Raw genomic sequence first — 12,002 nt, 5'->3', positions numbered from 1 at the left:
AGTAAGAAAAAACCCAAACACTCAGCCAAAAACTATTTGACAAAATTTAACAAAGAAACAGCATGAAGAACCACATTTTCAGCTTTTAGCATGTCTCTTTGGCTTTCTGTCTGCTGGCTTCTTTTCTTCTGTTCCCGACTCTTGGACAGGTAGCCACTTCAGAGGATTGCGGCGGTACATGGGCCACGGTGGGAGCGTTAGCTTAGAGAAGAGGAATGAAGTCAGAGCATGTAAATCGAGATGCTAGACAAATGTTTTGTACAGCCTGTTAGGAAAGCCTAATTCCCTAACTATTGTACCAATTAGTCTTAACAAAGTTCACACAATTTCATACCATAATGAGATATTTATAGTTTACACTGTATACTGCACAGTCATGCTTAAGTGTGACTAAAGGACCTCAGCTCATTGCAAGGAGGAAGACAAGCACCCACCCTGAAGAAAAAAGGTGATACCCCTGCACTACAGAGGTAACGCAGCATCCCAGCCCCTCTGACACCTCTATGAAACCCTCCCCCTTATCTGGCATTATACATAACTGTGGGGATGTTAGATTCAGAACAAAGCAGATGGAAGATGATGCCATAGAATTATAGTGGCTTTTCAAAACAGTAGTATGGGTGTCTTAAGTAGCGATAGGTCAAATCATGTTGTATTTAAAGGCTTGAAAGGTCTACGAACCACGTGTAAAACCGCACTTGGTGTGCCCCAGTTGGAACGGGACACCTCGTGTGTGAATAAGGAATTATTCTTGTAATTCTACTTTGCATCCTAGCCTCTCTCCTCGGTCGGTGTGGGCCAGCTGCAAAATTTTCATAACAAGCTACTCCACCACAGAAAGCCTCACTGTCCTTTCTGTTATCAATGCTATCAGCTTGACTTAAAAATAACATTTAATTGAAATGAACAACTGATTCAAAAGCAGTATTAGATTGCAGTGTTCTCTAAAATCTTACGAGCATTTGAGTAAAGGCACTTACTGGCTTGTAAAGCACTTCCCACAGATCAAAGAAAGTACAAATATGTATTAACAGTCTGAATCATATAGCAAACATTTGTCTGTGCTGACAGCCCCTTAATTTAATGATTATTGAAAGTTAAATAGTGCATGTATTTTCTGGTTTGGGGGAAAAAAATTCTTACCAAACATGATAAAGCAAATCCAGCCATAACTATGTAGACAGTCCATCCAAACTGTTCAGTGATGTATCCATAGATGAAGCCAATTATCTGCAGAAAAAAAAAATTAAACTTCAAATAAACAAAACCATTTCCCATGCCATGATTAAGTTGGGGGATGGGGTGGGGGAGAAGTTAAGTAGAAAAATACAAGTTTTTCAAAAGTGCAGTTCATACATCTTTCTAACCTTTTTTCCAAAGCTGTAGGCCAATAATGAATGTAAAAGATTAAAAGAAGTCTTAGTCCATGACAGCACCTTTGATTGTGGCTAAAGCTTTTAGTGACCCAGGTAAGCCAAACAATCAGAAAAAAAACTGGTTTGTAAGATCAGAAAACAGAAGTCCTTTAAGTTATCACCCATAGTTCTAGTATACTTACTGCAGAGACAAGAATGATTCCTTGAAAAATCTGTTCTGCTAATTTTTGGCCCTTGTAGTCCTGTGGAGAGAGACATTTTTTGTCAGTTACTCAAAACACAAACATACCAGTTAAACTCTGTCAGGTTAGAGCCTACAGTCAGCCTGACCACTGGTTCCTAGCTTTTTTATTCAACTTTCAAACTAGACTGGAGTTACTTTTCTTACAGTGTCTGCATTTTAAGTGTAAAAGAATTAAGTTCTTAATTCACTTAACACCTCCCCTGCAGTCTTCAGTACATCATCTAAAAATAAAAGCAAGCACTGTCTGTTCGAGATAACTAATGCAAGTTCAGAACATCATTGCAGTGGGCTTAATACCACCACATAACAGCTTAGAGCAGCGCAAAAGAGTATGTGCTTGAGAGGACGCAGTACGTATGTCGGCTGTGTCTGTACCACTTCAGAAAACGCGGCTCTCGAGGAAAACGCTTTGCCTTCTAGCTGCACACAGCACCGAGAGACACGCAGAGGGGCTTCCCTGGCGCAGCTCTACGTTACCTTCACTTTACAGCACATTAAAGCTCGAATTTTCAGACCAAGAAATCGCAATTCCACGGAGTACCACCCCTCAGCGCCAACAGCAGCTCCTCACGCGCAGGTGTCGACACTGCACGGAGGAAGGGGAACGCTGAAACCCGCAAGCAGCCACGTCGTCGGCAGCGACAAGGGGACCGGGGCGCGGCCGGGCCTCCCGTGGCGGCTGTCCTACCATCTGCGTGGGGATGGAGCGGAAGATGTTCAGCATGGCGGCGGCGAGCGGCGCCTCACACTCCTCGTCGTCGTAGTCGCCTCCGTCTTCCTCGTCAGGGCCCCGCGCCGCTACCGGCTGTTCACGACGCCCCCGGCAGAGAAGCAGGACCGGAAGGCGGCCGCTGAGCTGGCCGGAAACACGTCCCTTTCGCTCCGCCCCGTCCGCCGTCAGCCCAAAGCGGTAGCCTCCTGCCTCAGGCACCGGCTCCGCGTCGCTGTCGCCGCCGCCGCTTCGGGCCTTGGCCTGCGCCTCGGTCACCCTCGCGCCCCCGGTGCCCTGCGTCGCCATCGCCAACGAACGGCGCGACGCGGCGCGACACGCTGTCTCCCTGGCAACGGCGGCTTCGATGCTCAGGTCCCCTGACTGAGGGTCCTTCGGCTGGCAGGTACGGGGCAACAGCGAGATTGCCTGTCCGGAATCGGCGCTGACTTGGCAGCCTGCGGCCGGCCTTTCCCGCCCAAGACTTACCTCTCCTCACCAAGTTGGCGGCAGCTGCCGCAGCCCCGATAGCGCAGCAGGTCGGCGCGGCGCGGCCTTTGCTTCTTTGCGGCCGTCAGGCATCGCAGCGGACGCCTGCTGCCCGTGGGCTGTTGGTGTGGGGGCGGCGGCCGTGGGGGCAGCGCGCTGCCGAGGTGGCAGTCAGCGGCGGCGCGGGCGAACGGTGAGGGGAGCGGGGAGCGAGGGGGTTCGGTGGAGGAGAGCTGGGCCCGGCTCTGCCGGCCTCGGAGCGGAGCTCCTGGGCGCCCGCATACGCTGTGCCTCCCGCCGGCCGAGCTGCGCAGGAGCCCCGGCGAGGCGGCGGGCGAGGGAGTGCGGTGTGTGCTGCTGGCCGGCTCGGCTCCCGGAGGACGGGGCGAAACGGTGGGGGGGACAGTCGTGTGCCCACCTTGGCGTGTGCGCTCCGCGTCACCGAGGCAACTGAAATTGCGGCAGTGTAGCGGTGAGGGATGTTTGAGTGTTTTAGCGTGGGTTTGTGTTTGCGCCGACGGTAATTTGTGGAAAAGTCCGTCTGCAAATGCTTTTAGCGCAGGCTGCTGTAGTGCTGCTGACGGGCAGAAGTGTATGTGGTGCGGGCACCCTCAGCATCGCGGCCACAGGGACTGGGGAGCGTTGCAGCGGGAGAGAGGTGGTGGTGCACGCCTGTAAGCTAAGGCGAGGCGTCCTGACCCGCGCCAGCAGTGCTGTACAGAGGGCACACGGCTTTTATTTGTTGTGCTCCATAAACGTATCTTCCCCATGGGAGAAATGCGACAGCGGAAAGAAGATGATTATGTCCAACACACAGAATAGTCTCAGCACAGTTTGCAGTATCTTAATTTGGAGCTTTTGCGAGTGTTTTAATATAGACCTGTGACTGTTTCTTGAATTTTGCACGTTGTTATGGTGCGAGTGCTTTCTGTGTGTTACGGAGAGCTACTTCATGCTCCAGGATGTGTATTTCTTATTCTGATTTCACAATCGCTTTACTGTTAAATAATGAATAAGTTTGAATTGCATACCAAAATTGCATCATTGTATTGTGTTTTTACCCGCTTCTATAATATGGTAATACCTTCTTTCACAGTTTTGTCGTCTTTTTTGTGTGATGACACTTTAAATGCTATTCTGTTGTGTTTTGTGTAGGGAATTTCGTGGTTTTGAAAGTGTATGAATCTGTTTGTTAAAATCTTACAAACACTGTGTCCTGCCAAAATATTGCAGTTGGTTAAGTATGGAAAGAAATGTATAATCTTTTACCTTATTGCTGGGATGCTTCCAGTTTAGATAGTTAAATAAATTGGTTCAACAGTGAAGAAACTGCACGTAATTTTCCAGATTCTTTTCAGATCATTTTTGACGGGCAGAAGGAGTTTGGGTTTTTTTCTGTCAGTGAAGTATGTGGAAAGATCTGTATGTCTCCGATTTTATCTCTGAGTTGTTCTTTAGTCGTGTCATTGTAGCTATGTACTTACTGATATACCATACTCAGTTATTAAAGTGTGACATACAGTTTTATCTTTTAAAGAGAAGGAACACTCACTGCATTCAGAAACTGTTTTGACACTCCAGGTGATAATGTGCTATGCCTTGCGTAGGCATGCCCTGGAAGTAGGAAGTGACTGCTGTACTTTTTCTCTTACAGGTTTGCAGGAACCTTGTGCTAATAAATAAAAGAACAAGAGCAAAATGACATTAAGGAAAGGTATGTGTATATGAGTAAGCTTATTTTTTTTTAAAATGTCTTTTGTACTTTTCTGAGTTTCCCAGTCTTTCTCTGGTTATATTGATGAACTTTTTTCTTCTACATTTTCAGTGAACGTTTCCATCCTTATAGTGGCTGTTGTCATATTTTTGCTCGTTCTTCATCATAACTTCCTAGGCCTCAGTGACTTCTTGAAACGGGAATTGTCAGGTATCTTGGAGTTTATTTTAATTCAAAATAATTTCTTTTTTTTTTTTTTTAGATTGGTGGGAAAGCACATGCTGTGGCCAGGCAGAAACCACCATGTTGCTGAACTAATGTGTATGATAATGAGTAGATCTTTTCCTGTTCTCATACCCAAGAAACTTCAGCTTGGTGGGCTTGTCTATTTTTGCTGTCCTGTGACTTCTCAGCCAGGAAGCCAGGGGAGATAGCAGTAAGGGATCCTTCTGGCTTTAAAAGTCATTAAGATACAATTCAGTTTCTTTAGCAAAGGCTTTTCTTTTTCAGGAGTCCTCTTTTAAGAACTGCATTTTGTCCCACAGAACCTCTTTGTGTACCCAATAACTGCTGTCCCCATTAACTGCCGAGTCCCAGTTTGCCACTCCTGGGAGCTGTTGCTTCTGACTAGTGGTTGTACTGGTGCTTCACTATGGCAGTTGAATCGGAGCCTGGCAGGCCTTAACCAGGAATCAGTTGAAGTCAAAGCTGTTGAGCTTTGTCATCAGGAAATGGCAAGCAAGCAGAAGCCCAGTTTTGTGAACTGCAGTCTACTGCCCACAAACTGCCAAGTCCCTGTTTGCTATGTTCCCCAAATTACTTAAAATTATGTAATCATTCAGATTTTCTGAAAGGTACCAGTGATGTTATAAAAAGTGCGAGTAGTGGGCAATTTGCCAGCTTTTACAGGTGGTGTCATCTAGTAATAAATTCCAATGCTGATCTCCTATTTTCCTGTCTGTACACTGTGAGTAAAAATTCTTGGTTTCAGCTTAATAATGTAGTGTGATCTGTGATCCCTGGAATAAACATGGGCTGTACTTAATGTCTCGATCTTTGGCAGGAAAAATATTCACAACAGTGACTTTAATTTAGAATTTCTGTTTTCGTCATTGTCTCCTACCTAAGAGGAAAAGAAAGTAGAAGAAAAAGAGAGAAGGGTGATATGGAGAAGACTAGAAGGTGGTTAGGGTAAATGGGAGGGGGAAGTCAGTGAGATTATAGACATGGCAGAGGCGACCAAAGGTAATTGTGGCCTACAGTAGTTTAAGCCTTATTTTAGTACCTGGTTGTGCTGTGTGTGAATATGTATGGTTAGTGTATGTAGTTTATTTGTAAGTGTGGTGTTTTCCTATTCATTAACATCTTGGATTCTCAAGAGCAAGTGCTATATTTTGAGTGTTTGATGCTGGCATGCTGTAATCCATACCTCAGCTGAGACATCCAAGTGGTTGCATAGTAGAAATAATTGAAGGCGCTGGGTATTTTAGTGTGGTAATAATGGCTGTGTTTCATTTGTGTAAAACAAGTATGTGATGCCATTTGTACTTCACAGATTCGAGTCCATTAGGACTTCAGCCTATAGATTTCATACCTGCAGTTCCCCAGAGGCTGGCAGATGAAAGGAATGATAAGGAGATTTCTGTGGTCATTGCAGCATCAGATGAGAGGCTTGGGGGTGCAATTGCAGCCATGAACAGTATTTACCGTCACACCAGATCCAACGTGGTTTTCCATATTGTTACTTTGAATGATACTGTGGATCACCTGAGGTAATGATCTTTTCATGAGATTTCCACAATACTGTAAAACTTGTGTATCTCTGAGAAGGGGAAGAGCTGACTTTCCCTGGAACTGCACTGCTCCAAATTGCAGTCTTTGCTGCTGCTTATTGCAGCTTTTTGACTAGGCTGCTATGGGGAGTGCTGCAGTCATTCCTTCTGGTAATGTTTTGGGCATGGAAAAGAGCCATCTTTTCCAGTGGGGCTATATCCAAGCAGTGGGATTGGAGTTCATTGGCGGAGGGGTTGTAAAAGTTACATCCTGCATTTCATCTAAGCAATTCAAATACTGGCAATAAAGTTACTCCATTTTTCTAGATTGTTCTTTGATACTTTTATTTTTACCCACATCCATTCACACTGATATTTTTGGTGAAGGACTTGTGATAGCAGGACCATATATTTCTAATAAAGTAAGAAGCAACCTCAGACCTTTCCTGTGTCACAGCTGTGCAGTATGCTGATAGTGGGCATGCCCCTGCAGCCGTACCAGACACCACCGACATCAGCCGTACATTGCATTCTATACGTATGTTTGTTGGATACGGAAGCAAGTGGCGAGATCAAGATCTGTCCCCTGCAGTCTCTCCTGCTTTTAATTTGATTTTGTCTCATTTAACAAGATCTGTGCCTTTCTCCTGTTTGCAGGCTGTGGCTAAGTAACACTGCTCTGAAAAATTTGAGATACCGAATTTTGGATTTTGACCCTCACGTCTTAGAAGGGAAAGTACAAGTGGATCCTCAAAAGGCAGACACCTTAAAACCAGTGAGAATGACATTGATTACTTTTTGCAATTATTAGTTAGTAACAATGTATTTTGATAATTGGCTTTCGAACACAACTAGAGATTAAAACCAAATCTGTTAGTATAGAAGCAATCTTTTATAATCAAATTCCTAAATTTCCGTTAAGAATAAATTTCCAGATAGTGAGAGATGGATTTGAATATCTACCTATGCATGCCTAGTATCATTTTTTGCTGCTAGCTACATTGAAACACAGCAGCTTGCGTGTCAAGCATGCCAACACCTCGGAGATACTACAGGTAGATGTGGAGAAATAAGAAAGTCTAATACAGACCAGTTTAGGAGCTTATCAATGCACGAATTCATAGGAAACCAGGAGCTGATGGAACCTGTTTATTTTAAATAACTTCTAGCTTATTGCTGCCTGTTTTACTTCCTTGATAGAGGTTGTCTTGGACATTGGTGCCATAGATAAGTGCCAGGAGTATCAATCAATTTCACTTTTATTTGGACAATTTTTCGTTTAATTCTTCACTTCTCTTGCGTTCTTGTTTTCACAGTTAACCTTTGCAAGATTCTATTTGCCCAATTTGGTACCTCATGCAGAGAAGGCCATCTATGTGGATGATGATATAATAGTGCAAGGTATGGGACCTTCTCTTAGCCTTTTGCCACTGGCCTTATGCTGAGGTCAGTGTACCATCTCTTACAGTAACCAAACACTTCTACTTCAAGAAAAGATGTAAAAACTTCGTAAATATCAATGAGTTGGATTAAACTGAGTGGTTTTATCTGCTGTAGGAATGGACTCAACAAAAAGTCACTCAGAGCTTAATTTGGATTGCTTTTAATTTTTCTGTGCCTACTTCCATTTTTCAGATGATATTCTTGAACTTTACAACACTCCATTGAAACCTGGACATGCGGCTGCATTTTCAGATGATTGTGACTCAACTACTAATAAAGTTGCTGTCCGTGGAGCAGGCAATCAGGTTAGTTTTATTCTGATTCAGTGATAATAATACTGTAGATCTCAGGCTTTGGAAACAGGCACTTGGGTTTTAATGTTCTTGCAGGTTGACTTCCAGATGCAGTAAGCCCGAAGGTGTGAGTGTCCCTACCCAAATCAATTTACTCTGATGTTTGTGTTACAAATGATGCCTGTTTCTGTTTAGGCACAGTAAAAGGACTTTGAATTTTTGTAATTCCCAGTGTAGAACAGCAGAAGGTCTTACAACATCAGAGGAAAAATTTTCCATTTGTGAGCATATAAAAAGTACTTTTTCTGGGAGTGGTACCGTATTAATAATATGGTATTATTAAGACCATTCAGCATTCCTTAAAATATGTAGTTTATATAATCATATTTTTAAAATGTTGGACCTCTTAAGCTTTATTTCTCTTGTTTTAACGGAGGGGGTATTTGCTTTAGGAACTTGAAGTTTTAGCTTGTCTGTTGGGAGTTGTGCAAAACTTTTCTTTAAATAGTAATTTGACCGTATTTTCAGTTAATTTCTACTCTCTTTTTTTCCCCAGTATAATTACATTGGGTTTCTAGATTACAAAAAAGAAACCATCCGAAAGCTTGCCATGAAAGCCAGCACCTGCTCTTTCAATCCAGGAGTTTTTGTTGCCAATTTGACAGAATGGAAATTACAGAACATCACTAAGCAGCTGGAGAAGTGGATGGCACTTAATGTAGTGTAAGTACCCCCAAGCCGGGGGCGACAGCAAGTCAGGGATTGGGTTATGGCGATGGCATTTAACTGTTAAATGAAGGGCTGTGTATGTACCTGTGGATTCCTGTCATGCAGTTGCAACTGAAAAAAATTAACTGATTTAGGGCCACACAAGCATCCTTTCCCAACTTCTTTTCATCTTCTTTTCTAGAGAGGAACTTTACAGTAGGAATCTGGCTGGCAGCATCACGACACCTCCGCTGCTAATTGTATTTTACAAGCAACATTCCAGTATTGATCCCATGTGGAATGTCCGGCATCTCGGTATGTACAAAACATTTGTGACGCTGCTCCCCCAGTGTGTTTTTCCAGGTTTGTAGCTGGACACCTATTGATGATGCAGCAAATGGATCTTTTCTTCCCCTATGTCATACCTTGTTCTTTAAGAAACAGTGCTTTGCAATACTATCTTGGGGCTTGTGGGCCTGATCCTTCATGTTCTTTTTTGAACTGCTAAGGGGGTAGTTCTTGAACTGACTTACTCTCAAATTACTTCTCATTTTCCTATTTCCACATATACATTGTATCTGAAGTGATCATAGCTGTTTCTTCCAAGACTGTTGAGAGGAACAGACATTTGTATCAGTTCTGCTACTGGTGAAACCCCAGTTCTGGGAGAGCTTGGGTTTTGTTTCCAGTGAACAATATATAGGCTGATGAATACATCTGGGTTTTAAAGAACTTGGAAGTTAAGGCAGTACATTAAAACAGATACTGAGACTGTTCAAAGTAGAATTCAGTAGCACCTGACTGTGTTTTTCACTTTGCCCTGACTTCTGCCTCCCATATCACCTCCTTTCTCCATAAATGACAAGATTTCCTAGGTTGAAGTACTTTGTTTTGAAGTTAAAATATTACATGTTATTTCTGCTGCCTTTATTTCAGGGCCTAATGTTTCTTTTTCAATAAAAGGGTCCAGTGCTGGAAAAAGGTACTCTCCTCAGTTTGTGAAAGCTGCCAAACTGCTCCATTGGAATGGACATTTCAAACCATGGGGAAGAACTGCTTCATATGCTGAAGTCTGGGAGAAGTGGTATGTCCCTGACCCTACAGGCAAGTTCAGCCTGATCCGCAGACATTCAGAAGCCTATGAAGCAAAGTAGGGTCAATTTTCATAACTGACGGCGTTTTCTCAGGAAACTTCTGGAGCCAAGCAAAACTTTTTTTTTTTCGCCAACTTGTATTACAGAGCAGCCCTTGCCTTCTGGAGCACAAGGTGATGCGCTTGTTCAGGTGCAGTTCTGAAATGCATAGGTCCAAGGGAGACTCAGTTCACTTATGCGACAGAAGATGCTACTCCAGCAGCACTACAGAAAGCAAGGGAGGATCTCCACAAACTCGCATTTTTGATAGTTCACTTCTGTTGTACGTTCTGCTCTTTACTACAAGTCTTCTAGAGGAGGATCACTTTATCAGCTATGGAAAGAAACAGTTTCTAAGAACAAGACAACTTCAGATGGTGCTTGCACCATGCAAATCTTGCACAGCAATGTACTGTAATTAAGAGCTGCTTGGGTTTTGTTCCGTTTGTTTGTTTTCTTATCCTGTGAAATAGTTTCCTCACCAACCCTTTCTTGCATGAAATCTCCTCCCAGCTATTTCTGTGTAAGTGCAAAATGGAATCTTGTGGTTTTGCAAGATCAATTTTTCAAATATTATTTCACTATGCAAAGTGGATTTAATTGCCAGTGAACACTAAAACATTTTTTGTAAGGTGGTGGAGAAAACTTTGTTGAAAAATAAAAGCTAATTTTAACATGTTGAACATTTAACCTCAGACAAATGGCAATCTGATTCTGGTCTTGATCTATGAAGTGCATTTCCTTTGTACTTAAATACAGTAGCAAGTGATTTAAACTATAATCAGTTGATCTCATCTTTGCAAAAGCAATCTCATCCTACAATTATGAAAAATGGTTATTTTGGGTATCAGGCTCTATGAATTGCAGATTAATTTTGTTATTGCTAAGGTCCTCATAGTTCTCTCAAGTGAATGTGGCTCTGCTATAGAAGTTTTTCCCACTGTGCCTTTCTCAGTCTGGCCCTTTAAACTCCTCAAGCGAGATCCTGTGCCCTTTTGCAGCTGGCTGCCCATTGCCTTTTCTATAGGTACGTTGGGTTTTTTGATAGCTGTAGCATTGAGTAGTGGTTATCAGCCCATCTATCCCAGCAGCTATTGTACAAACTATTCCATGTAATACAGGTTTGAACTCAAATTGTGATTTTTATTCAGTAATACTGCTTGTGAACAGTCCTCAGTATGTGTAGACAAAAGGCCTTGTGTTAACGCAGTGACGGGCTCAGTGTTGCATGGTCTGAGATCCAGGGCAGCAGACAGCTCAAGGGCTTGTTTATGTGTGTGAATATGGTTTTAGTACTACTTTATAATTTACAAGGATTTCCAACTGCTTTACTCATTGCAGTCAGTTTCTGTCATAGATGCTGATCTGTGGTTTGTTACCTTTAGTTTCTTTTCTTGGGTTTTGATGAACAAGAACCATTCGTGTCCTTGAACTGGTTAGGAGTAATGAAGTAAGTTCAGTTACTAAACTTTGAAAGATTGTACTAGATCAGCTGCCACCAACTTAATGATGATGACCAGGCTATGTTTTAGCAGGCTTAAATAAACAGCATGTGTCTGTGCCTGCATGTTGATACTTTTTTAGCTGCCTCAACATACATTTAGGGAAAATGTAATCAGACGTTTATGTTAATATGGAGAAAACAGACGCATAGGAGGCAGATGGCTGTTGTCAGGCATTTATTCTAAATGCTTAATTCATTGAGCAGCTGCAGGGCCTCTTGGCAATTCTCTTGCTACCCCAGTTCTGCTGAAGGCTGAGCACAGTACCATATTGCACAGGGCGACATTTTGCTTTAGTTACTAGTTGTTGCCATGTATAATACCTGTCATTAGGAAATGTCTTTTGTACAAGAGCACTGTAAGAACAAGAGGCTTGTTTCCCAGTGAAGATGGGTGACTAATCTCAGTTATCTTTGCTAGTGAAGGTTCTGAACATATAAAGCAGTGCTTAGATAAAATACCTTATGTCTAGCTGAAAGAAGTAACATTTTCTAGCCACCATTTACATATTAAAGTTCTACAAGTTTTGTAAAAGGATACTGAAAAGTCACACTCTGGGGTACAGTTTCTGTAATCCTCTAGGAAAAAAATTAAATTTTATGAAGGGAGGATGAAAACT

General features: G+C 42.8%; 2 protein-coding genes across 4 annotated transcripts; one reads left to right on the top strand and one right to left on the bottom strand.

Moving 5' to 3' along the window:
* Positions 1-30: 30 nt before the first annotated feature.
* On the bottom strand, positions 31-2,449 carry SPCS1 (signal peptidase complex subunit 1). Of its 3 annotated transcripts, XM_086470214.1 has the most exons (5): positions 2,309-2,346; positions 2,098-2,206; positions 1,559-1,618; positions 1,144-1,230; positions 31-201 (listed from the first exon to the last, which is right to left on the bottom strand). In XM_086470214.1, the coding sequence occupies exons 2-5, from the start codon at positions 2,113-2,115 to the stop codon at positions 79-81; spliced, it is 288 nt and encodes a 95-aa protein (XP_086326340.1). In that variant the 5' UTR covers positions 2,116-2,206; positions 2,309-2,346; the 3' UTR covers positions 31-78. The 3 variants fall into 3 exon arrangements, with proteins under 3 accessions (XP_086326340.1, XP_009944748.1, XP_086326339.1); XM_009946446.2 differs by lacking the exon at positions 2,098-2,206 and having other exon boundaries at positions 2,309-2,449; XM_086470213.1 differs by lacking the exon at positions 2,309-2,346 and having other exon boundaries at positions 2,098-2,288.
* A 268-nt stretch (positions 2,450-2,717) lies between these two features.
* On the top strand, positions 2,718-10,662 carry GLT8D1 (glycosyltransferase 8 domain containing 1). The gene is made up of 10 exons (XM_086470018.1): positions 2,718-2,735; positions 4,473-4,532; positions 4,644-4,742; positions 6,088-6,304; positions 6,962-7,079; positions 7,621-7,705; positions 7,940-8,052; positions 8,597-8,763; positions 8,951-9,063; positions 9,712-10,662. Exons 2-10 carry the CDS (start codon positions 4,517-4,519, stop codon positions 9,900-9,902), a joined length of 1,119 nt encoding a protein of 372 aa, XP_086326144.1. The 5' UTR covers positions 2,718-2,735; positions 4,473-4,516; the 3' UTR covers positions 9,903-10,662.
* Positions 10,663-12,002: the final 1,340 nt, after the last annotated feature.

The sequence above is a fragment of the Leptosomus discolor genome, chromosome 9 (genome assembly GCF_034619465.1).
Source record: "Leptosomus discolor isolate bLepDis1 chromosome 9, bLepDis1.hap2, whole genome shotgun sequence".
Classification (NCBI taxonomy): domain Eukaryota; kingdom Metazoa; phylum Chordata; class Aves; order Leptosomiformes; family Leptosomidae; genus Leptosomus; species Leptosomus discolor.
The sequence above is the reverse complement of the archived record's forward strand: the minus strand, read 5'-3'. Positions and strand labels throughout refer to the sequence as shown.

Excerpts from the sequence above, each read along its gene's own strand:
- GLT8D1 (XM_086470018.1), top strand. Across the intron at positions 4,743-6,087 it reads CTTGAAACGGGAATTGTCAG|ATTCGAGTCCATTAGGACTT; the intron begins GTATCTTGGAGT and ends TGTACTTCACAG. Across the intron at positions 7,080-7,620 it reads AGGCAGACACCTTAAAACCA|TTAACCTTTGCAAGATTCTA; the intron begins GTGAGAATGACA and ends TTGTTTTCACAG.
- SPCS1 (XM_009946446.2), bottom strand. The coding sequence starts at position 2,344 with ATGCTGAACATCTTCCGCTCCATCCCCACGCAGATG. Across the intron at positions 1,231-1,558 it reads GAATCATTCTTGTCTCTGCA|ATAATTGGCTTCATCTATGG; the intron begins GTAAGTATACTA and ends TTTTTTCTGCAG. Across the intron at positions 202-1,143 it reads GATTTGCTTTATCATGTTTG|CTAACGCTCCCACCGTGGCC; the intron begins GTAAGAATTTTT and ends CTCTTCTCTAAG.